At 43.7% G+C, this 27,027-nt stretch overlaps 1 protein-coding gene across 3 annotated transcripts in view; it reads left to right on the forward strand.

The window, feature by feature from the left end:
- The window catches only part of nagpa (N-acetylglucosamine-1-phosphodiester alpha-N-acetylglucosaminidase), a 154,808-nt gene that overhangs the window by 4,757 nt on the left and 123,024 nt on the right, over positions 1-27,027 (forward strand). For all 3 annotated transcript variants that reach the window (XM_068031564.1, XM_068031565.1, XM_068031566.1), the window contains exon 2: positions 19,695-20,174. In XM_068031564.1, coding sequence (XP_067887665.1) covers positions 19,695-20,174 — 480 coding nt within the window. The remainder of the gene's footprint in view (positions 1-19,694; positions 20,175-27,027) is intronic.

Consider the following 27,027-nt stretch of genomic DNA (forward strand, 5'->3'; position numbering starts at 1 on the left):
TCTGTCCTCATGTCTTTCAAAATTTTCAGCACATCCTCCCTCTTAACATCAACCTGTTCGAGCATATCAGCCTATCTCACGCTGTCCTCACAAACGACTAGGTCCCCCTCACTAGTGACTACTGAAGCAAAGTATTCATTTAGGACCTCCCCTACCACCTCCGACTCCAGGCACAAGTTCCCTCCACTATCCCTGATCGGCCCTACCCTCACTCTGGCCATCGTCTTGTTCCTCACAAAAGTGTAGAACGCCTTGGGATTTTCCTTAATCCTTCCCGCCAAGACTTTTTCATGTCCCCTTCTAGCTCTCCTAAGTCCATTCTTCAGTTCCTTCCTGGCTACCTTGTAACCCTCTAGAGCCCTGTCTGATCCTTGCTTCCTCAACCTTAAGTAAGCTTCCTTTTGGCGGGCAGCCATAAAGGCGGGGCTAAAGTGTGGCGAGTCGAAGAGACTTAATAGTTGGCAGGTGAAAAGACAGAGGCGCAAGGGGAGAGCCAACTGTGTAACAGCCCAGACAAACAAATTTTTCTGCAGCACCTGTGGAAGAGCCTGTCACACTAGAATTGGCCTTTATAGCCACTCCAGGCGCTGCTCCACACACCACTGACCACCTCCAGGCGCTTACCCGTTGTCTCTCGAGATAAGGAGGCCAAAGAGAAGTCCATTCTTCAGTTCCTTCCTGGCTACCGTAACCCTCTAGAGCCCTGTCTGATCCTTGCTTCCTCAACCTTAAGTAAGCTTCCTTCTTCCTCTTGACTAGCTGTTCCACATCTCTTGTCATCCAAGGTTCCTTCACCCTACCATCCCTTTCTTGCCTCATCGGGACAAACCTATCCAGCAGTCGCAGCAAGTGCTCCCTAAACAACCTCCACATTTCTGTCGTGCATTTCCCTGAGAACATCTGTTCCTAATTTATGCTCCCCAGTTCCTGCCTAATAGCATTGTAATTTCCCCTCCCCCAATTAAATATTTTCCCATCCCGTCTGTTCCTGTCCCCCTCCATGACTATAGTAAAGGTCAGGGAGTTATGATCACAATCACCGAAATGTTCTCCCACCGAGAGATCTGCCACCTGGCCTGGTTCGTTGCCAAGCACCAAGTCCAACATAGCCTCCCCTCTAATTGGCCTATCTACATATTGAGTCAGGAAACCTTCCTGGACACACCTGACAAAAACTGCTCCATCCAGACTATTTGCACTAAGGAGGTTCCAATCAATATTAGGGAAGTTGAAGTCACCCATGACAACAACCCTGTTACTTCTGCACCTTTCCAAAATCTGCCTCCCAATCTGTTCCTCCATGTCTCTGTTGCTATTGGGGGGTCTATAGAAAACGCCCAACAAGGTGACTGCTCCTTTCCTGTTTCTGACTTCCACCAATAATGACTCAGTAGACAAACCCTCCTTGACGACCTCCCTTTCTGCAGCTGTGATACTATCCCTGATTAGCAATGCCACTCCCCCACCTCTTTTACCTCCCTCCCTATTCCTTTTGAAACATCTAAACCCCGGAACATCCAACATCCAAGTCTCCGTAATGGCCACAACATCATAGCTCCAAGTACTGATCCATGCTCTAAGTTCATCACCCTTATTCCTGACACTTCTTGCGTTAAAATAGACACACTTCAACCCATCATACTGGCTGCAACTTTGCCCTGTCAACTGTCTAACCTTCCTCACAGACTCTCTGCACTCTGTATCTACCTGTTCAACAGCTACCCCATCCACTGATCCGTAGCTCCGGTTCCCATCCCCCTGCCAAACTAGTTTAAACCCTCCCAAAGAGCGCTAGCAAACCTCCCGCCCAGAGTATTGGTGCCCCTCCAGTTCAGATGCAACCCGTCCCTCTTGCACAGGTCCCACCTTCCCCAGAAGGTATCCCAATGATCCACATATCTGAAGCCCTCCCTCCTACACCAGCTCTGTAGCCACGTGTTCAGCTGCACTCGTTCTCTGTTTCTAGCCTCGCTAGCACGTGGCACCGGTATCAATCCTGAGATTACTATCCTGCTCGTCCTGCCTTTTAGCTTCCAACCTAACTCCCTATATTTGCTTTTCAGGTCCTCATCCCTTTTCCTAGCCATGTCATTGGTACCGATGTGTACCACGACTTCTGGCTGCTCCCCCTCCTCCTTAAGAATCCCGTAGACTCGATCCGAGACATCCCTGACCCTGGCACCTGGGAGGCAACATACCATCCGGGAGTCTCGTTCGCGACCACAGAATCTCCTGTCTGTTCCTCTAACCATTAAATCTCCTATCACTATCGCTCTCCTATTCTTCCCCCCTTCCCTCCTGAGCCACAGAGCCAGGCTCAGTGCCAGAGACCTGGCCGTTGTGGCTTTCCCCTGGTAGGTCGTTCCCCCACCCCCCCCAACCGTCTCCAAAACGGTATACTTATTATTGAGGGGAACGGCCACAGGGGGTCCCTGCACTGTGCGCCTATTCCCTTTCCCTCCCCTGACGGTCACCCAGCTACCTTTATCCTGTAACTTAGGTGTCACTACTTCCCTATAACTGCTCGCTATCACCCCCTCAGCATCCTGAATGATCCGAAGTTCATCCAGCTCCAGTTCCCTAACGCGGTCTGTGAAGAGCTGGAGTTGGGTGCACTTCTCACAGGTGAAGTCAGCAGGATTAGCGTGTAAAATTAAAGCACATGGGTTTGTGGGTAGTGTATTGCGATGGATAGAAAATTGGTTGGCAGACAGGAAACAAAGAGTAGGGATAAATGGGTCTTTTCCGAATGGCAGACAGTGACTAGTAGGGTACCGCAGGGATCGTTGCTACAACCCCAGCTATTCACAATATATTTTAATGATTTAGATGAGGGAACTAAATGTAATATCTCCAAATTTGCAGATGACACAAAACTGGGTGGGAGGGTGAGTTGTGAGCAGGATGCAGAGAGGCTTCAGGGTGATTTGGACAAGTTGAGTGAGTGGGCTAATGCATGGCAGATGCAGTATAATGTGGATAAATGTGAGGTTATCCACTTTGGCAGCAAAAACAGGAAGGCAGCTTATTATCTGAACGGCTATAAACAGAGAGGGGAATATGCAGCGAGACCTGGGTGTTCTCGTACACCAGTCGCTGAAGGTAAGCATGCAGGTCCAACAGGCGGTAAAAAAGGCAAATGGTATGTTGGCCTTCATAGCAAGAGGATTTGAGTACAGGAGCAGGGATGTCTTGCTGCAATTATACAGGGCCTTGGTGAGGCTACACCTGGAATATTGTGTACAGTTTTGGTCTCCTTATCTGAGGAAGGATGTTCATGCTATAGAGGGAGTGCAGCAAAGGTTTACCAGACTGATTCCTGGGATGGTGGGACTGACGTATGAGGAGAGATTGAGTCAGTTAGGATTATATTTGCTGGAGTTCAGAAGAGTGAGGGGGGGATCTCATAGAAACCTATAAAATTCTAACAGGACTTGACAGGGTAGATGCAGGAAGGATGTTCCCGATGGTGTGGGAGTCCAGAACCAGGGGTCATAGTCTAAGGATACGAGGTAAACCTTTTTCAGGACTGAGATGAGGAGAAACTTCTTCACTCAGTGGTGAACCTGTGGAATTCGCTACCACAGTGCGTAGTTGAGGCCAAAACATTGCATGTTTTCAAGAAGGAGTTAGATTTAGCTCTTGGGTTCAAAGGGATCAAAGAGTATGGGGCGAAAGCGGGAACAGATTACTGAGTTGGATGATCAGCCACGATCATGATGAATGGCAGAACAGGCTCGAAGGGCCAAATGGCCTACTCCTACTCTTATTTTCTATGTTCGCCATCTGTTCATCCTTTTGCTCTTTCTCATTCAATCTCCTCTCTTCTACTGTTTTAAGTTGCCCTTACTCTAATAGTGGGTGCACTTTTAGCCTTAAATACAAATTTACTGCTAGTTTGAAGTTATCTGGACCAACTATCCATTCCCTGACCAAGCTTGCTCTTTGTTTTTCTCAGTGAGCACTGGAACTGCTCTCAAATTTGGCTTCCAGATTTTATGGAAATCAAGCCTATGCTTCACTGGACTACACCGTGAGACTTAGCTCCTGTGTCTCTAATCTGCAATTCAGTTGCTTAAATGTTAAAGTACCTTTGCCTCCCCTATGGCCCGTTCCCCACTGCTGTGGTTTCCTGCTGAGCTTATGATTGTCCTGCAGGTATTTCAGCTTCAGCTACAGCCTGGTTTCTGGCCAGAAATTCATTCTCCTGGGCGTGTCCGTTTCTCCACTACCTCTGGATCTTATTTGGACTTCCAATTTCATTGCCATTTTTCTGCCCCACAATCAATTTTCAAACCCATCATTCTTATTTCCTGTTTTTTCTCCCACTTGTTTATTATTTTCTCTTTACCCTTTCTAGACCCCTCTCTCTTATCATGCCTCACTTCATTAATCCCCTGACATACTCTGCAGCCCCAACTGTTCAGCACTCATTGACCTTCTTACACTGCTGCCATTGCAGGGCAATTCCCTCTTGGATAAACCTACAGGTCCCCATTGTGCGCCTCTCGGCATCCTGCAAAGGGACCATCGAGGCACTTGCCACTGCCTCTTTGTAAGCAACAGGCCTTACTGTCCTCTGGGGAATAATTTTTCTTACCTCCTTCGCATCTCACGCACTCCTGCTAGTGTTGACCCTGTGAACTCTAGCATCAGATCAACTCTCTCTGCCCCCTCCAAATCTCCCTCCAAGATGTCTGTTCACCTGTGACAAGGTCCTTGCCATCCATGAGCTTATTGGAGATGACCGCATCGACAACATCTTAACAAAACCTTGCTGAGGAGTGATGATGCCTTTCCCCTAAATGAAGCCTCCCTGTCTGGTTATACCTTCCACTGTTTGCCCTGCCCAAACTGCTGCAGTGGCGGTGTGGCTCTTATTGTTTAATCACACCTACTCCTCTGGAAAGTTTTTTTTACTTTGAGCATTTTACCTTGTTCCACCTCTTTCGGCTTGAATTTTAAAGTGCTTGTTTTCTACCGCCCACTCAAGTACCACACCAATTTCTCACCAAGATATCTTCACTGCTTTTCTCTCAGCCTTGGCATTGAGTGACTTCTCATCCTGGTGATTTCAGCCTACATCTCAACTCATCATTCTATCTCTCCTGAGTTCAATGCCTTCCTCTCCTCCCTTAATTTCTCTCTGTCAATCTCAACTTCCCTGTCCATGTTTGCAGTCACCCCCTCAACCTTGCCATGTCATGTAGCCTTGCTACTCGCATCATGTCAACCACAGATAAGGCCATCTCTGATCACTTCCACATCCTCATCCCAATCCCGCATATTTCTGTGTCTGCCCTGTTTTAACAAAAGAACTATTCTCCACTTCACTTTACAACTGCACTTTCAAAATCCCACACAATCTAAACTTTGGCCCTCTATTCACAACAACATTTCTGTAGTTACTGATTTGATCAATCACACTCTCACCTCCACCTTTGATAGGGAGGGGTACCTGAGAAGAGAGAACCATATCAGCTAACATGGGGGCCAGGAAGGGAGGTTGGATGGTCAGTTTGGAGGGAATTGGGTCAATGGACTCTAGTCCCCAATAAAGCCATTACACACTCACACCTTGGTTGTTCCCTTGGTACCCTGCTTGTCCACTCCCTTAAGTCCAAGAGACATAGACTTAAAAGTTTATGGCAGACAACTGGTTTAGCCATTCATCGCCAAATCTTGCAGGACTGCCAAAAGCATTATTGGGCCCTGCTTCTGCTAAAACTGCTCACTATTCCAGGATCACCCTGTAATGCAAAGTTAACTGTCGTCTTAAACATCATCTCCACAGTTGATGTAACCCATGTGGATTTTAGCAAAACTTTTGACAAGGTCCCACATGGTAGACTGGTTTAAAAAAAAATCCCATGGGAACCGGGACAGGTAGCAAGCTGGATACAAAATTGGCTCAGTGGCGGAAACAAAGGATCGATGGATATTTTAGTGACTGGAAGGCTGTTTCCAGTGGCGTTCCACAGTGCTCAGTACTGGGTCCCCTGTTTTTTGTGGTATAAACGATTTGGACGTAAATGTAGAGGTCATGATCAAGAAGTTTGCAGACAACACAAAAATTGGCCGTGTGGTTGATAGCGGATGATAGCAGTAGACTGCAGGAAGATATCGATGAACTAGTCAGGTGGGCAGAAAAGTGGCAAATGGAATTTAGCCTGGAGAAGAGTGAGTTTATGCATTTGTGGCGGTCAAACAAGGCGAAGGCATACACGATTAATGGGAAAATACTGAGGTGTAGAGGAAGTGAGGGACCTTGGAGTGAATGTCCACAGATCCCTGAAGCTAGCAGGACAGGTCGATAAGGTGGTTAAGAAGACATATGGAATCCTTTCCTTTATTAGCTGATGTATAGAATATAAGAGCAGGGAGGTTATGTTGGAAATGTACAAATCATTAGTTAGGCCACAACATGAGTATTGTGTGCAGTTCTGTTCACCTCATTACAGAAAGGAAGTAATTGCACTAGAGAGGGTACAGGGGAGATTTACAAAGATGTTGCCAGCACTGGAAAAATGCAGCTATGAGGAAAGATTGGATAGTTTGGTTTAGAGATACAGCACTGAAACAGGCCCTTCGGCCCACCGAGTCTGTGCCGACCATCAACCACTCATTTATACTAATCCTACACTAATTCCATATTCCTACCACATCCCCACCTGTCCCTATATTTCCCTACCACCTACCTATACTAGGGGCAATTTATAATGGCCAATTAACCTATCAACCAGCAAGTCTTTGGCATGTGGGAGGAAACTGGAGCACCCGGAGGAAACCCACGCAGACACGGGGAACTTGCAAACTCCACACAGGCAGTACCCAGAATTGAACCCGGGTCGCTGGAGCTGTGAGGCTGCGGTGCTAACCACTGCGCCACTGTGCCGCCCCGGATAAGCTGGGGTTGTTCTCCTTGGAACAGAGAAGGCTGAGGGGAGATTTGATTGAAATGTACAAAATTGTGAGGGGCCTGGATAGAGTGGATGGGAAGGTCCTATTCACTTGAGCAGAGGGGTCAGTGACTAGGGGGCATAGATTTAAAGTGATTGGTAGAAAGATTAGAGGGGTGATGAGGAATTTATTTTTCACCCAGATCATGGTGGGGGTCTGGAGCTCAATGCCCGAAAGGATAGTAGAGTCAGAAACCCTCAACTCATTTAAAAGGTGTTTGGATATGCACCTCAAGTGCTGTAACCTGCAGGGCTACGGACCAAATGCTGGAAGGTGGGATTAGGTTGGGTGGCTTGTTTTTCAGCTGGCACAGACATGATGGGCCAAGTGGCCTCTTTCTGTGCCGTAAACTTTCTATGATTGTGATTGTATTACACAATTCCCTCCAAACTGCTGACCACCCAACTTCCCTTCCTAGCTCCTGCTCGCTGATCTTAATGGTGTTTTCTGCTCAGGTACTGTCACACTCCCTATCAAATCTGCCATCATCCTTTTTTTTTAAAAAGCCATCTTTGACGCCTCATCCATGCAAACTACTGCCCCACTCCAACCTCCCTTTCCTCTCCAGAGTCCTTGATTGTGCTGTTGCCTGTCAAATCAGTGCATATCTTTTCTGGGGCTCTGTTTGAATCCCTCCAATCTAGTTTCCACCCCTGTCACAGGACTGAAACTGCCTTATCAAAGTCACAAATTATATCTTGTGTGACTGTGATCATGGTAAACTATCCCTTTGGTCTAATAAACATGGGTGCTAGAAATTAATATTCTAACATGAATGGTAGGGAAATTATTGGAAAAAATTGTGAGACAGTATTAATCTCCACTTGGAGAGGCAGGGATTAATCAAGGATAGTCAGCATGGCTTTGTCAGGGGGAGATCATGTCTAACAAATTTGATTGAATTTTTTGAGGAGGTGACTAGAGGTGTAGATGAGGGTAAAGCAATTGATGTAGTTTACATGGACTTCAGTAAAGCTTTTGATAAGGTACCACATGGGAGATTGATTAAGAAAGTAAAGGCCCATGGGATCCAGGGTAATTTGGCAAATTGGATTCAAAATTGGCTTAATGGCAGGAGACAGAGGGTGATGATAGAGGGTTGTTTATGGGCGTGGAAGCCTGTGACCAGGGGCGGCACAGTGGCGTAGTGGTTAGCACCGCAGCCTCACAGCTCCAGCGACCCGGGTTCAATTCTGGGTACTGCCTGTGTGGAGTTTGCAAGTTCTCCCTGTGTCTGCGTGGGTTTCTTCCGGGTGCTCCGGTTTCCTCCCACATGCCAAAGACTTGCAGGTTGATAGGTTAATTGGCCAGTATAAATTGCCCCTAGTATAGGTTGGTGGTAGGGAAATATAGGGACAGGTGGGGATGTGGTAGGAATATAGAATTAGTGTAGGATTAGTATAAATGGGTAGTTGATGGTCGGCACAGACTCGGTGGGCTGTTTCAGTGCTGTATCTCTAACAAAGTGGTGTACTGCAGAGATCGGTGCTGGGACCCTTACTGTTTGTAGTGTACATTGATGATTGAGGTGTGAATATTGGAGGTATGATCAGTAAGTTCGCAGACGACACAAAAATTGGTGGTGTTGTAAATAGTGAGGAGGATCGCCTTAGACTACAGGACGATATAGATGGGCTGGTAAGATGGGTGGAGCAGTGGTGAATGGAGTTTAATCCTGAGAGTGTGAGGTGATACACTTTGGGAGGTCTAACAATGGATTATACAATGGATGGTAGGACCCTAGGGAGTACAGAGGGACCTTTGGGTGCTTGTCCATAGATTACTGAAGGCAGCAGCACAGGTAGATAAGGTGGTTAGGAAGGCTTACAGGATACTTGCCTTTATTTGCCACAGCATAGAATATAAGAGTAGGGGGGTTATGACGGAGCTGTATAAAACGCTGGTTAGGCCACAGTTGGAGTACTGTGTACAGTTCTGGTCGCCACACTATAGGAAGGATGTGATTGCAATGGAGAGGGTGCAGAGGAGATTCACCAGGATGTTGCCTGGGCTGGAGCATTGCAGCTATGAAGACTGACTAGATAGACTGGGGTTGTTTTCCTTGGAGCGGAGGAGGCTGAGGGGGGACCTGATTGAGGTATACAAAATTGAGGGGCATTGATAGGATAGATGGGAAGAAACTTTTTCCCTTAGCGGAGAGATCAATAACTAGGGGGCATAGATTTAGCGTAAGGGGTAGGAGGTTTAGAGGGGAGTTGAGGAATTTTTTCACCCAGAAGATGGTTGGAATCTGGAACTCACTGCCTGAAGGAGTGGTAGAGGCAGGAACACTCACGACATTCAAAAAATACTTGAAATGCCATAACATACAAGGCTATGGGCCAAGTGCGAGGAAATGGGATTAGTTAGGATGGGTGCTTGATGGTCGGCATAGGCTCATTGAGCCGAAGGGCCTGTTTCTGTGCTGTAAAACTCTGACTGTAATTACCTGCCTGTTAAGGAAAAAAATCTGGGCATTCTTCAAACAATCATGTGTTGTGTAAAAGGACTGCTTTGTCTGGACTATCAAAAGCTTACTTGAAGTAGTACATGTATTACTAATGTCCCCTATCTTGATGCTAGTTCGTCTTGATTGCTTGTTTCCATGTTATTGGCAGTGATTCAACTATCTGAGTAGAATTGCCACCCATGTTATGCTCATCATATGCTGAGTGAACCTGGCATGAAGAGTTTTCCAATTATTTCTGTAAACAGTTTAAATGTTTTATGTAGCCAAACACTTTATTGCTGATCATTTGTTGCATAATCTGTTACATCTGTGCAGTTAAAACACATGCAAGTAAATTTGATTAGCTTTAGCCTGAATGATATTCTGACAATGTAGTGTTTTCAGCCTTTTGGAGTAGAAGAAAATATATGCACAGTCAAATCTTGCTCCCATTCATGACACTAATAGAACCAGGGGGCATAGATTTAAGGTAAGGGGCAGGAGGTTTACAGGGGATTTGAGGAAAAAAAATTTCACCCAGAGGATGGTTGGAATCTGGAACACACTGCCTGAAGGGGTGGTAGAGGCAGGAACCCTCAACATTTAAGAAGTATCCAGATGAGCACTTGAAATGTCATAGTATACAAGGCTACAGGCCAAGTGCTGGAAAATGGGATTAGAGTAGATGGGTTTGATGGCCAGCGCAGACACGGGCCGAAGGGCCTGTTTCTGTGCTGTATAACTCTATGACTCTAATAGGGTGTACGTTTTACAACAATTAGAATACAGGTTTGAGAATGGAAGCTGCAATTTTTCTGTGGATATAAGTGGAGAGAGGGACAGAGTGAATTGTAACAATTCGTGGCTGTTTGTGCGGAATAAATGTCTCTTGCATCAAAGGGTTCAAAATTTCAAGTAAATGACTAGAAGGTGAAAGCGGTAAATGAATACGAGAATGCAGAAGAACTTGAACAGAAAGTTAAAATTGGCTTATTTGGCAGTGGTAAAAGGGAATATGAACAATGGAAATCTGTTAACTGTTTATAGGCTGCAAAGGATCATTCCCAAAGATCATGGGATGGGGTTGATGCGGGATTGCTTATGGGAACTGCATTTGCTATGATTACAACTAGAGAGTTGAGGGAGTCAGAATTGTAACACGTATATTATAAATTGATTCTAAAACTAAAATTATTTGCAAGAGCCTCAAGCAACACCTATTCAAGTGATTACAGAATAATACATAAGAACATAAATAGGAACAGGAGTAGACCATTTGGCCCTTTGAGCCGGCTCCGTCATTCAGTAAGATCATGGCTGATCTGATTGTGGCCTTAACTCCATTTTCCTGCCTGCTGCCCATAAGCCTTGACTCCCTTGTCAATCAATAATCTAACTCCGCCTTGAATATATTCAATGGCCCAGTCTCCACTGCTCGAAAGGGAAGATAATTCAAAACACTAACGACCCTCTGAGAAGAAATTCCTCATCTACATCTTAAATGGGAGACCCCTGAATTTGAAACTGTACCCCCTTGTTCTAGATTCCCTCATGAGGAGAAGCATCCTCTCAGCATCTACCCTATGCCGGTGGCATTGTGGTAATGTCACTGAACTAGTAATCCAGAGGCCCAGGCTAATGCCCTGGGGCATGGTTTCAAATCCCATCATGGCAGCTGGTAGAATTTCATAATCGTTAGAGGCCACTCAGCCCATCATGTCTGCACCAGCTCTCTGAAAGAGCGACCCCCTCAGTTCCATTCCCTTGCCTTTTCACCATAACCCTGCACGTTCTTCCTTTTCATATAACTGTTTAATTCCCTTTTGAATGCTTCAATTGAACCTGCCTCCACCATGTTCTCAGGCAGCACATTCCAGACCTTAACTACTTGCTGCATGAAAAAGTTTTTCCTCATGTCACTTTTGCTTCTCTTAGCAAATACTTTAAATCTGTGCCCTCTTGTTCTCGGTCCTTTCATGAATGTGAACAGTTTCTCTCTATCTATTCTGTCCAGACCCCTAATGATTTTGAATACTTCTCAGTCTTTTCTCGGAAAACAGTCCTAACTTCTCCAATCTATCTTCATAACTGAAATTCCTCATCCCTGGAACCATTCTCATGAACCTTTTCTGTATTCTCTCCAATGCCCTCACATCTTTCCTCAAGTGCGGCACCCAGAATTGGACGCAATGCTCCAGCTGAGGCTGAACTAGTGTCTTATACAAGTTCAACATAACTTCCTTACTCTATGCCCCTATTAACAAAGCCTAGGATACTGTATGCTTTATTAACTGCTCTATCAACCTGTCCTGCCACCTTCAATGACTTGCGTACATATACACCTCGGTCCCTCTGCTCCAAAAGCTCCTTTAGAATTGTACCCTTTATTCTATATTGTCTCTCCATGTTCTTCCTATCAAAAGGAATCACTTCACATTTCTCTGCATTGAACTTCATCTGCCACCTGTCTGCCCATTCCACCAACTTGCCTATGTCCTTTTGAAGTACTACACTACCCTGCTCACCGTTCACAATGCTTCCAAATTTCGTATCATCTGCAAACTTTGAAATTGTGCCCTGTACACCAAGGTCTAGGTCATTAATGTGGATCAGGAAAAGGAAGGATTCCAACACTGATTCCTGGGGAACTGCACTGCAAACCTTCCTCCAGCCTGAAAAATGTCCATTAACCACTACTCTTTGTTTCCTGTCACTCGTATCCATGTTGCTACTGTCCCTTTTATTCCACGAGCTACAAATTGGCTCACAAGTCTGTTGTGTGACACTGTATCAAATGCCTTTTGAAAGTCCATGTGCACCACATCAATAGCATTACCCTCATCAACCCTCTCTGTTATCTCCTCAAAAAAACTCCAGCAAGTTAGTTAAACCTGGTTTTCTTTAATTAACTGGCATTTGTCTGCGCGGCTATTGATTTTTGTCCCGAATTATTTTTCTGGAAGGTTTCCCACCACTGAAGTTAAACTGACTGGCCTGTAATTGCTGGGCTTATCTTTACACCCTTGTTCAAAAAAAGGTGTAACGTTTGCAATTCTCCAGTCCTCTGAAATCACTCCTGAGTCTAAGGAAGACTGAAGAATTATGGCCAGTCGATTTTCCAGTGGCCAGTGGCCTCTGCGATTTCAACCCTTACTTCCCTCAGGTTGGCCCTGGCGCTTTATCCACTTTAAGTAAAGACAGCCTATCTAATACTTCATCAGTTTTACTTACTTCCTCTTTCAACATTATCTAGGTTGCTGCATCTTCCTTGGTAAAGACAGATGCAAAGTATCCATTTAATACCTCAGCTATGCCCTCTGCCTCCATATGTAACTCCGCTTTCTGACCCCTAATCAGCCCCACTCCTCCTTTTACCACCGTTTTACTATTTATAGGCCTATAGAAAACTTCATGATTTCCTTTAATGTTAGCTGTCTGTCTCTTTTCATGCTCTCTCTTTGCTTCTCTTATTTGCTTTTACATTTCCCCTCTGGACCACCAGCCTGATTCTCAATAGCATTTTCTGCCTGGCGTCTGTCGTAAGCTCACTTTTTCTTCATCTTAATTTCTACCTATTTCCTCATCCAGGGAGCTGTGGATTTGTTTGTCTTACTTTTCCCTTTAGAGGGGACATACCTTGACTGTGCCCGAACACACTCTCCTTTGAAGGTAGCCCCTTGTTCATCTACCAGTTTTCCAGCCAGCTTATAGCTCCATTCTTACCCCTTGGAAGTTAGCCTTCCCCCAGTTAATTATTCTTAGTATGGATTGCTCTTTGTCCTTTTCCAATAGTCAGCCTAAACCTTATGATACAATGATCACTATCCCCTAAATGCTGTCCTACTGATACTTGGTCCACTTGGCCCACCTCATTCTCAAGAACCAGGTCTAGCAGTGCCTCCTTTTTCATTGGACTAGCAACATACTGTTGTAGAAAACTTTCCTAAACATACTGTAGGAACTCTTGCCCCTCACTGCCCTTTACCCTATTATCCCAGTCTATGTTTGGATAGTTAAAGTCCCCCATTATAACTACCCTATAATTTTTTCACCTTTCTGTAATTTCCTTGCAAATTTGTCCCTCCCTTCCCGCTAGCTGGTGGCCTATAGACAACACCAAACAATGTGTAACTGCACCTTTTTTGTTCTTTACTCTTGTCAAATTGATTCTGTCCTCTACCCCTCTGGGACATCCTTTCCCTCCAGCGCTGCAATGCTCTCAATCAAAACCACCACCACCCCTCCCCCTTTTTGCCCTTGGCTATCTTTCCTGAACACCTTGTATCCAGGAATATTTAACACCAAGTCCTGCCCTTCTTTGAGCCAGGTCTCTGTTATAGCCACATCATATTTCCACACGGCAATCTGCACCTGTACTTCCAGTCGTCTTAACCACGCTGTGCAATCACATACATGCACATTAACCCTAATTCAGACTTTATTACTTTCTCCCTTATTCTGGCCCCACCTAATGTACTATTCTCTACTGTTGTGCCATCTATCTCCCCCAGTATTCTGTACATCTTGGGTATTCCACTCTAATACTTGCTTCTGGTTCCCACACCCCTGACAAGTTACCAGTTTTGCTTCCCTCCAATCTGAGCTCCCTCTCAGGTCCCATCCTCCTGACAGTTTAGTTTAAACCCTCGCCAATAGCACTAGCAAATCTCTCTGAGGATATTTGCCTCAGTCCTGTTAAGGTGCAACCTTTCCATCTTGTACAGGTCCCACCTGCCCCAGAACCGGTCCCAATATCTCAGAAACCTGATGCCCTCCCTCCTACACCAGTTCTCCAGCCATGTGTTCAGTTGCTCAATTCTCCTATTCCTGTGCTCACTTTTATGTGAGACTGGGAGTAATCCTGAGATTACTGCTTTAGAGGTCCTTTTTAATCCCCTTCCTAGCTCTCTCAAATCTGCTTTCAGGACCTCATTTCCCCTTTCTTACCTATGTCATAGGGACCGATGTGGGCCATGACCTCTGGCTGTTCACCCTCCCCCAGAAGAATGTCCTGCAGCTGCTCCGTGAGATCCTTGACCCTGGCACCAGGGAGGCAACACACCATCCTGGAGTCACGTTTACTGCCGCAGAAACACCTATCTGTTCCCCTAACTAACGAATCCCTTATCACTACTACTCTTCCACTCCTCTCCTCCCCTCCTGTGCACCTGAGCCACCTGTGGTGCCACAAACGTGGCTCTGACTGCATTCCTCTGAGGAACCATTATCACCAGTATCCAAAATGGAAAACCAATTAGCGAATGAGATCGTCTCAGGGGACTCCTGCACTACCTGCCTGGTTCTCTTAGACTACCTGGCGGTCACCCATTCCGTAACTGCCTGCATACTTCTAATCTGCAGTGTGACCACCTCCCTAAACGTGCTATCCACGTAGTCCTCTGCCTCGTGGATGCACAACAAGTGACTCCAGCTGCCGCTTGAGTTCCAAAACCCGGAGCTTAAGCTTCTGCAGCCAGTGACACTTCCTGCAGATGTGTTTGTCTAGGGCACGTGCGTCCATGACTTCCCACATACCGCAGGATGTACATTCCACTCGGCAGAGATGCCCTGCCATACCTTAACTTTACAAACTATTATATGTAGAATAACCAGGTATTAACCAAACAGCTCCTTCCACTGCACCAAAGCAGGAACCAAATACTGGAAGGTTAAAAAATTATGAAAAAAGTAGAAAAAGTAACCCCCTTCACCAAATTTGCCACTCACCAAACTTGAATCTCCACACTCAGCTTGCAGGCTGCACCCAGACACTTCTATTTATACCTTTTTGAAGCTAAAACTGCAGCAACCAGATTTGACTGGTCAGCTATTCTGCAGTCGAGCCTGTTAATCCCTGTCTAAGACAGTAAGGAACTTGCTTTCCTTTTCTCTCGACCCAATTCAGGATTAAATTCCATTTGCCACAGCTGCGTCGATCTTACCAGCCCATCTATATCGTCCTGTAATTTAAGGCTTTCCTCCTCACTATTTACGACACCACCAATTTTCATGTCATCTGCGAATTTTTTGATCATACCTTCTATATTGCCGTCAAAATCATTAATGTACACTACAAACAGCAAGGGTCCCAGCACCGATCCCTGTGGTACACCACTGGTCACAGGCTTCCACTCGCAAAAACAACCCTCGACCATTGCCCTCTGCCTCAATCACAAACCGAATCACTTTCATAACAAAATATATATATATATATATATATATATATATAACGTATATAAAATAAAGTACCTAAAGTTGTGCGTAACGTCTTGAGACATGATGGATATTGTATTTGAAGAAATTATGGATCATTCAGTACTTGGACCAGTCCAGCATGTTAATTTGGAAGAAGCTACATGTATAGTCAGTAGTGATAAGTGTTACGCAAGTGCTGGCTGATTAGTTTCCTGACATAATTGAACTTTTTTGTAAAGCAGTATCTGAGTGAATCAATTGTGTGCACAGTATTGTACCATATCAGGTCAAATAATTTGGTGAGACAGTTGCTTTTCTGTTGATTTTGTTTCTTAGACATTGACTACAAGATACCCTTGTAATACTGAGGTTAGGTGATCTAGTTCATCAGAGTAAAGATGGTTTTTAAACATCATCTGAAATGAGATGAGATTATTGTTTTATATAGACAACTTTTAATATTAGTTAGATAATAGGTCCTATTCTGGGCACCACACTTTAGGAAGGATGTGCATGATGGACTGAATGGCTGCTTTCTGTACTGTATGATGCTGTAATTGTCAGGAGAAGTTTGTTCGTGGTGATCAAAAGAGGATAGTCTGCTTTGTGATGAGTACTACAATAAAGGAAAATTCCAAATGCATTGCTTACAGTATCCATTATCTTTTCTAATGAGCCTGAAGCAAGAGATTCAAGATTAAGTGGACTTTAGTAGAATTTTATGGCCCAGCTGTTTCAAACTGTAAAGTTAATGTTTTAATATTGGAGCTTAATACATGTTGAATTCAAATTATTACCATTCATATTGGTTTATTTTTCATGGTTTAGTAAATTCATTATCAAAGAATTGTTTGCAAACACTAACTTCCCAACATATTATAGTTTTGCTGTCAGTGAATTTAAGCTTTTTTACATGTCAATTTAACCTATGTCCACCAGGGTGCAGCAAACTTTCAGTGGTCCATGTTTGCTTTACTGTGTTTTCAGACGATTTGTTTTGACGGGTATATATTTAATGTGTGCCTGTGATTGAGAAATGAAGTTGTACTTGAGCTGTTGCAAAATGGAACCTGTTTCAAAGCAGGAGTACTGCTGATCACTGTTTTAGGAACATAGGAGTAGGTCATTCAGCCCGTCAAGCCTGCTCTGCCATTCAGTTACATCATGGCTGATCATCTACGTCAACACCACTTTCCCACACCATTCCCATATCCCTTGATGTCATTAGTATCCAGATATCCATCGATTTCTGTCATGAACATGCTCAATGTTTGAGCTTCCACAGTCCTCTGGGGTAGAGAATTACAAAGATTCTCTGCAGAGTGAAGAAGTTACTCCTCAACTCAGTCTTAAATGGCCTACCCCTTATTCTGAGATTATGTCCCTTGGTTCTAGACTCACCAACCAGGGGGAAGCATCCTGTCTAAATTCACCTTCTCTCGCCCGGTAAGAATTTTGTAAGTTTCAATGAGATCACCTCTCATTCTTTGATATTTAGAGAATAAAGGCCCAGCTTCCTCAATCTCTCCTCATTAGACATCTGCCATCCCAAGGATTAGTCTGGTGAACCGCCATTGTGCTCCCTCTATGGCAAATATATCCTTCGATGAGACCAAAACTCTACACAATACTCAATATTGTACATTTGTATAAACCATTTTATTGCTTATATTTTAATACTGCATCTTTTGCCATCGCAAATGACTGGTCTTGCCTTGATTTATAAATGGACAAATACAGTTTTTGTTCTCTTTGGTTTCCCACACTTGAATATCTTTTATTGGGAATTTGCTGTCATCTTTAGGGTAACACTGGTGTTCAAAATTAAGTTGCAGTGCATTTATATAAACTGACAAATTTAACCTCCTCGCAACTAGTATACTTCAGAGCACTATTATTTGGCTCCTTGTAAAGCTGTATTTTCACTGCTCTCTGGAGCAGCTTGCCAAGCTTTCTCTGACAGCACTTCCCAGCCCCTCGACTTTTACCTCAAAAGACGAGCAGCAACATCATAAGAACACAATTACTTGCATAGACCCCTTTAGGTCACAGTCCATCCTGATTTAAACTGCTGTTCCTTCATCACTGGTGGGCTAACAGCCTAGAGTTCCTTTCAGAACAGCATTCTGAGACCATCAGCACAAACACTACAGCTGTTCAAGAAGGTCCATCATTATATTAATTTCAGGGATGAGTAATATGTGACTTTGCCAGTGTTGCCCACATTTTAGACAATTAAAAAAAAACTAAAGCCTTATGTAGGTAATTTAATTTATTTATTCTCCTCCCAAATAGTGTCTCACTGTAAACAAATATAAGCTGTGTTTCGCTAGGACTGTTTCTGTAAAACATAGAAACATCGAAAATAGGAGCAGGAGTAGGCCATTCGGCTGTTCAGGCCTGCCATTCAAAAAAGATCATGGTTCATCGTCTAATTCAATACCCTGTTCCCACTTTCTCCCCATATCCCTTGATCCCTTTGTCATTAAGAAATATTTAATGACTTGGCCTCCACTGCCTTCTGCGGTAGAGAATTTCACAGGTTCACCACCCTCTGAGTGAAGAAACTTCTCATCTCCGTTCTAAATGGCATGCACTGTATCCTAAGACTGTGACCCCTGGTTCTGGACTCCCCAGTCATCAGGAATATCCTCCCTGTATCTAACCTGTCTAGTCCTGTTAGAATTTTATAGGTTTCTGTGAGAGCCCCTCTCATTCATCTATAGGCCTAGTTGTCCCAATCTCTCCTTATACATCAATCCTGCTATCCCAGGAGTCAGCCTAGTAAATCATCTTTGCACTCCCTTGGCAAGACCATCCTTCCTCAGATAAGGAGACCAAAACTGCCCACACTACTCCAGATTTGTTCTTACCAAGGCCCTGTATAACTGCAGTAATACATCCTTGCTCCTGTACTCAAAAATGATCTCCATCCTGAATTTAGTCAGATGTATTTTGCTAGAGTATATACCTAAATATATATTTTGGAGAAGAGTGCAGTTAGGAATAGTCCTTTACTGTCGGCAGAGATCTTGTTTGAGGCAGTTCAGACAAAGCTTACAACAAAAGCATTAAGTTTTTTTGTTATATAATGTACCGTGCAGCTCAAATAGTTGAGCACAATTACATGTTGATTGGAGTCGGAGCTGAGGCCTAATGCAGTTGAAATTCATGAATTATAGTGTTCTTAAGGAAATTAAATGTCATTTATTGCATCTTCTCAAAACCTATCGATGTTGATTTTAATATATTGGGAACTAGTTGAAGATTGAAACATGGGCGGCCTATTTGAAAGTTTCCATTAAGTGGTAACTGCGCCATCAATAGGACTGCAGTCATTGGCTCGTAACTCTGAAGTGGGGAGAGGATTTGCAGATGGGAAAACTGGAAGTACTAGTTTCCCACAGGTTTTGCCAAATTTGGCATATTTTAATTTTTTTCAAATTATTTCTTGCCTGACAGCCAGGCATATTGACAGGCTGGTTGCCTGTCAGGTGGGAAAGCAGCGATGGAGTGCACAGTGTCCTCAGTGTCACACAGGTTTTGGGATCCTTGGGGTTTGGATTGCAGAGGTGTGTCAGGGAGAGATCTGGGCCTTTGTGGTTTGGATGTGGGATTGGGAGCATTCAAAGTCTTTGAAATTTGATTTGGGAAGTTCTGATATAGTGAACAGGTTTGCTTGGGCCTTGGGGAAGGACTCCTGTTTCTCCTTGTCCAACAGCATTGTTGTAAAGGCATTTACCGGAAGGATCCGGGCGTTATTGTCTCCTTTTTATTTGCGTTTCCCAAGGCCAAGGAAACCCGGCTTGCAAGTGTTAAAAATAAAAGTGAAGTTAAAATGGAGGCACGCAGCCTGCTTAAAATATTTGTGACTGACCTGCCTCGTTTAGACTGGAAGTGGACGGTTGCTCATTTTTTAAAAGGTTTTGAACCCCCTACCCACCTGGGGAGCTAAAATTCCCTCCATTATGTACTAAATATTTTGAAAATCGAGCTGGGTTGTAGTACTTTATATTTTGCTCTTTATTTCTTGGTTTTACATTTTTGTGCCTTTTTTTATGAATTTGACAATCTTATACTCCTTTTGCAGGACGACTTTAAATGATCTGTTTCCATACTACCCTTTGGAGCATGGATCTCCGCATACTCACAGATATGTCAGAGATTGTCAACCTGTAATTTTTGGAAATGTGACACATGAAACCTGGCCTGCTGATAAATCCACAGACCTTCCTATAGCTAAAACTACTGTATTTGTTTCAAACTTTCCCACTGATGAAGGAAAGCTTAAAGCTGTCACTGGTCATTTCACCTTGGTGAATAATCCATTGAGAACCGTCTCAATTTTGGAACCGCTAAAACCAGGAGGATGCAGTCAGTCTTACAGAGCAACAGTACAGGAAACTATGAAATCCAGGAAGTGTTTGGTGGCTCAGAATGGCGGATTTTTTGACATGAGCACAGGACGTTGCTTGGGTAATGTTGTGAGTGATGGAAAACTGGTACAAGATGGAAAGGGAATTCAAAACGCACAGTTTGGGATTAAGAAGGATGGCACATTAGTATTTGGGTAAGAAGCTAAATAAATGTGTATACTTAGTAACCTTATCGCAGTACCGGAATGTGTGTCTAAGAAACTAGTCCAAATCTGCAGAATTAAATTCATTGACCCCTGCATTTACAAATGGGAAACTGATTATTAAAATTCCATATTATCATTTCTAGTTTGCCTATAAGCTGCACCCAAATGTTTTAATAACTGTAGCCATATAAATACTGTGGCTACAAGAGCAGGTCAGAGGCTGGGAATTCTGTGGCGAGTAACTCACCTCCTGTCTCCCCAATGCCTGTCCACCATCTATAAGGCGCAAGTCAGGAGTGTGATGGAATCGTCTCCACTTGCCTGGATGGGTGCGGCTCCAACAACACTCAAGCTCAACACCATCCAGGACAAAGTGGCCCGCTTGATTGGCACCCCATCCACCACCTTCAACATTCACTCCCTCCACCACCAACGCACAGTGTCAGCAGTGAGTACCATCTACAAGATGCATTGCAGCAACTCACCAAGTCTCCTTTGACAGCACCTTCCAAGCCCGTGACCTCTGCCACCTAGAAGGACAAGGGCAGCAAATGCACAGGAACACCACCAGCTGCAAGTTCCCCTCCAAGCCGCATACCATCCTGACTTGGAATTATATCGCTGTTCCTTCGCTGTCGCTGGGCCAACATCCTGGAACTCCCTTCCTAATAGCACTGTTGGTGTACCTACACCCCAAGGACTGCAACGGCTCAAGAAGGCAGCTCACTACCACCTTCTCCAGGGCAATTGGAGATGGGCAATAAATGCTGGCCTAGCCAGCGATGCCCACATCCCCGAATGAATGAAAAAGATTTAATATTGCATACCTTCAGTTTGCTTACCAATAAATGGAACGTGAGGATGTTGGACCATCTTTAGATGTAGAAAAAAAACCTCACTATTAAAATCTTTTCATGTTCATTTTCAGTCTGCTGTGTTGCTGACAACATGATGGTGGACTCCATTCTCCTAGTCTTAACATTGAAGCTGCAGATTGCATGTGTTAAAGTATAATTAAGTTTTAGGGCCCTCTCCGAGCAGTTAGTCCATATATAGTTTTCAGAAATAAATGTGGAATCTGACAAAATTGATGTTTTTGAAGGTATTTTTTTCTAGCTTGTTTGTGAATTTTAAATTAATTTGGTTTGACCTTGTTTAATTTTACAAGCAAAATATTAGAATTATGACTGTCTTATTTACTTGTTTGTTTGTTTGTATCATCGGAAAATCTAGTTTGATCTCATGGAAATGTGGGAGTACATCATTCAGCCCCTGAAGCCTGTTCTGCCATTTAGTACTTCAACTCCATTTACCTACAGTTTTTCTTATCCATTGATACCGTTAACAAAAATCTACTGGTTGCTGTTGTAAAATTCCAACCTGGCCACTTCATATAGCAGCACCGTTGTCCACTTTTACCATTTTTTAATTGTTAACTCTTGACCTTGATTTTCTCAACTTACTCAGCATTCTGCTAAGCTGCATAATTGAGTATTCAGTGTTTTAAGCAGTGGTGGTAATCCTTCATAGTCAGATCAAGACTACTAAATACGCAAAAAGTTATGAATGAACCCCCATCACATACTCTGAACTCTCTGCTAACTTTCCTGGGAAGGGGTTTTTAAAAAAAAATAAAGCTTGTTTCTAACTCAGGGAAAGCTTTAGGAGATTCCTTGCTGACTCTAAGGCAGCCAAGCAAATGTTGAAGAAAGAATCTAACTTGATGACTCTAACCAATAATTTAAGGCCCTTAATGCAAAAAGTTGGCTCTCTGCATGTTTCACAGTGCCAGGCAGCCCATCTGAACTTGGCTTACTGCTGCTGTTCGCATTTCTGCTACTTTCACTTTTCAGATGATCTCTTGTACTGGCCAACACGATCATTTGATAGTGCCTGTCAGCTTGTGACCATGTGCATCATTTTCCCAGTTGCCAATATTGATAATGCGTTTCTTAGAGTATCTTTTAGTATGCAAAAGTACTGAACATAACAATGGGTGCCATTTGTGACCTAAATGCTAGTCTATGCTGATGAGATTCAATCAAGTCTGAATTTCTTTTGCAATTGCTTGGTTGTCTTCAGGTTCCTGGATGTAAAGTAATAGAATCAGAATCATTACAGTGCAGAAGGAGGCCATTCAGCCCGTCCTGTCAGCACTGGCTCTCTGAAAGAGCAATTCCGTCATCTTCTCCCCATAACCCTGCACATTCTTCCTTTTGAATGCTTCAATTGAAACTGTCTCCTTCACCTTCTCATGCAGCGCATTCCAGACCTTAACCACTCGTGTGAAAAAGCTTTTCCTCATGTCACTTTTTTGCTTCTTTTACCCAATACTTTAAACCTGTGCCCTCTCATTCTTGATCCGTTCACGAGTGGGAGCAGTTTCTCTCTATCTACTCTGTCCAGACCCCTCATGATTTTGAATACCTCTATCAAATCACATCTTAGCCTTCTCAATAGAATAAAAGATTTTTAAAAACCTACTTTCTTTCCTGGTTTGTTTGTTCAAATCTACCGTGACGTCTGTCACTTGAAACCTTTGTAACTGGATTGCGCAGAAAAATTATAAATCCAAGCAAGATTAGTACAACATATCCTCTTAAATTTATAGTACTAATAACACTTGAATAGAATTGAACTTGAGTTTTTATAGTTGGAGTAAAATGCTATGTAGCTGCTGGTTCACCCAGTTTATGTTGATTAATTCTGTTCCCCAGAAATTACTTTTATAATTGGCTGTTTTTATTTGAGCAATTGATACATTTTAATTGGGATATTGGCCCAGATTTTGCTTTTGTTTTAATAGCAAAATTGTTAGCATTTGCTATCATTATAACTGAATATGACAGCAACTTCTGTCATCCACATATGCGTAGATAAACGTGGAAATCCAGATGTTTCCGTCAGTGATCCTTGCTGCTCCACGGCTGTTGCAGTCCACAAAGATGGCAATCTAGAAATCACTAAACCGACAACTTTCCCTTTCAGCTTGTACGGCTGATGAACACTTCTGGCCCTGGAAAACCTAATTTTATTTGTGGAATGTCATATTTTTCCATTATGATAAAATTGTAAAAACCAAGAAACTTTTTTTAAAGTTTGCTATTTCAGTTTTTAATTTGTATGTCCCAAACATTTACTTTGCTCTTTTAAAATTTATTAGAAAGTGAAGCATAGTTAGTGCATTTTAGTTTGTGGGTTGTTGTCTGAGAGAATACTTCATTGTGGTTACTTACCCTGCTTGATCACAGTGCTGTTGCTGGATGCCTGAAAAGATGAAATCCGCACCACCAGATCTTTGTGGGCAGCATTCTTCAAGTTCAGTAACAAGTGCCATCACTCCGCAGCTGAGTGCAAAATTTGGGCCAATATAGTTTTGGTGTTTCATTTAGAAAATTTTTTTTTTGCAATGTATTAAATAAAATCTTGGTATGTAATGCTCGTAATTTAGAGCCTGTAATTTAGTCTACTTAGTGCTTTTTTATATCTTTCAGAATAGCTGCAGATTGTGATCAGGAAGCCTCGAACATGTTTTCCAATTAAATATTAACTGGAAGGGCCAATGGACATTTATCTGCATTCCTTTTCTAGCATGTCATTCACATTTTCGTTACTTTTGCTGTTTGTCTTTACCTGATAGTACAGTTTTTGTGAAACTTGTTGATGGTCTTCAAAGGGTTAATTGACGCTAGTGCATAAAAGTATATATTTGCAAGAAGTACGCACAAGAACACAAGAAATAAGAGCAGAGGTAGACCATATGGCCCATCAAGCCCGCTCCGCCATTCAATATGATCATGACTAACCTTGGGCTTCAATTTCACTTTCCTGCTTGCTCCCCATATCCCTTGATTTCCCTGCGAGACCAAAAATCTATCTATCCCAGCCTTAAATGTATTCAGTGATGGAGCATCCACAACCTTCTGAAGTAGAGAATTCCAAAGATGCTCAACCCTTTGAGTGAAGTAATTTCTCCTCATCTCCATCCTGAATGATTGACCCCTGTGTTCTAGATTCCCTGACCAGTGAGAACAATCTCACAGCTTCTACCCTATCAAGCCCTTTCAGAGTCTTGTACGTCTCAATTAGATCGCCCCTCATTCTTCTAAAGTCCAGAGAACATAGGCCCAATTTACTCAGCCTCTCAAAGGAAAACCCCCTCATCCCTGGGACCAATTTAGCAAACCTTCGCTGCACTGCCTCCAGTGCAAGTATATCCTTTCTTAAATGTGGAGACCAAAACAGCACACAGTATTCCGGGTCCTGTCTCACCAAAGCCCTGTACAATTTTAGTAAGACTTCTTGTACTTCAATCCCCATGCAATAAAGGCCAACATGCCATTTGCCTTCCTAATAGCTTGCTGCACCTGCATGTTAACTTTGTGCGTTCCTTGTACGAGTACCTCCGAATCTCTCTGAACACTTGCCATTTTCACACCTTTTAAAAAATATTCTACTTTTCTCTTTTTACAACCAAAGTGAACAACTTTATACTTCCCTACATTATACTCCATTTGCCATCTTGTTGCCCAGTCACTTAACCTGTCTATATCTCATTGCAGCCTCTCTACATCCTCCCCGCAGCTTACCTTTCCATCGAGCTTTGTATCATCAGCAAACTTAGTTACGTTACACTCTCTCTCATCATCCGAATCATTAATATGGAGTGTAAATAGCTGAGGCCCCAGCACCGATCCTTGTGACACCCTACTATTCTTAGAAAATAGGAGCAGGAGTAGGCCATTCGGCCCTTCGAGCCTGCTGTGCCATTCATTATGATCATGGCTGATCATCCAATGCAGTAACCTGTTCCCAGTTGCCCCCTCATATCCTTTGATCCCTTTTGCCCTAATAGCTATATCTAACTCCTTCTTGAAAATATACAATGTTTTGGCCTCAACTGCTTTCTGTGTTAGTGGATGTCACAGACTCACCTCTCTGGGTGAAGAAATTTCTCCTCGTCTCAGTCCTGAAAGGTTTACCCCGTATCCTTAGACTATGACCCCTGGTTCGGGACTCCCCCACCATTGGGAACATCCTTCCTGCATCTGCCCTGTCAAGTCCTGTTAGAATTTTATGTTTCTATGAGATCCCCCATCACTGTTCTGAACTCCAGCCAGTATAGAGTCATAGAGTTTTACAGTACAGAAACAGGCTCTTCAGCCCAACGTGCCTGCGCCGACCATCAAGCACCTGTCCAAAACAAATCCCACTTCCCCGCACTTGGCCCATAGCCTTGTATGTTATGGCGTTTTCAAGTGATCATCTAAATACTACTTAAATGTCATGAGTGTTACTGTCTCTACTGCCCCCCTCATTCCAACCACCATCTCGGTGAAAAGGGTTTTCCTCAACTCCCCTCTAAACCTCCTGCCCCTTACCTTAAATCTATGCCCCCTAGTTATTGACCTCTCCGCTAAGGGAAAAAGTTTCTTCCTATCTATTCCATCAATGCCCCTCATAATTTTGTATACCTCAATCAGGTCCCCCCCTCAGCCTTCTCTGCTCTAAGGAAAACAACCCCAGCCTATCTAGTCTCTCTCCATAACTGAAATGCTCCAGCCCAGGCAACATCCTGGTGAATGTCCTCTGCACCCTCTCCAGTGCAATCACATCCTTCCTATAGTGTGGCATCCAGAACTGTACACAGTACTCCAGCTGCAGCCTAACCAGCGTTCTATACAGCTCCATTGTAACCTCCCTCTTATTCTATGCCTCGGCTAATATAGGCAAGTATCCCGTATGCCTTCCTAACCACCTTATCTACCTGTGGTGCTGCTGCATTCAGTGATCTATGGACAAGCACCCCAAAGTCCCTCTGTACTCCCTAGGGTCCTACCATCCATTGTATATTCCCTTGCCTTGTTAGTCCTCCCAAAATGCATCACCTCACACTTCTCAGGATTAAACTCCGTTTGCCACAGTTCTGCCCATCTTACCAGCCCATCTATATTGTCCTGTAATCTAAGGTTTCCGCCTCATTATTTACGACTCCACCAATTTTTGTCATCTGCAGACTTGCTGATCAACCCTCCTATATTCACGTCTAAATCATTAATGTACGCTACAAACAGTAAGGGTCCCAGCACCAATCCCTGCGGTACCCCACTGGTCGCAGGCCTCCATTCACAAAAACAAGCCTCTACCATCGCCCTTTGCCTCCTTCCACTAAGCCAATTTTTTAATTCAATTTGCCAAATTGCCCTGGATCCCAAGGGCTCTTACTTTCTTAAGGTCCCACATGGGAGATTGGTTATCAAAAGCCTTAATGAAATCCATGTATACCACATCTACTGCTTTACTCTAATCTATACCTCTAGTCACCACCTTGAAAAATTCAATCAAATTTGTTAGACACAATCTCCCCCTGACAAAGCCATGCTGACTATCCCTGATCAGTCCCTGCCTCTCCAAGTGGAGATTAATCCTGTCTCAGAATTTTTTCCAATAATTTCCCTACCACTGACGTTAGACTCACCGGCCTGTAATTACCTGGTTTATCCCTGCTATCCTGCTTGAATATTGGTACCACATTCGCTGTCCTCCAGTCCTCTGGCAATATAATCCTAACCGACTCAATCTCTCCTCGTACGCCAGTCCCGCCATCCCAGGAATCAGTCTGGTAAACCTTCGCTGCACTCCCTCTATAGCAAGAACATCCTTCCTCAGATAAGGAGACCAAAACTGCGCACGCTATTCCAGGTGTGGCCTCACCAAGGCCCTGTATAATTGCAGCAAGACATCCCTGCTCCTGTACTCTAATCCTCTCGCTATGAAGGCCAACATACCATTTTTCCTTTTTATCGCTGGTTGCACCTGCACGCTTACCTTCAGCGACTTG

This window comes from Heterodontus francisci, chromosome 5 (genome assembly GCF_036365525.1).
Source record: "Heterodontus francisci isolate sHetFra1 chromosome 5, sHetFra1.hap1, whole genome shotgun sequence".
Taxonomy (NCBI): Eukaryota; Metazoa; Chordata; class Chondrichthyes; order Heterodontiformes; family Heterodontidae; genus Heterodontus; species Heterodontus francisci.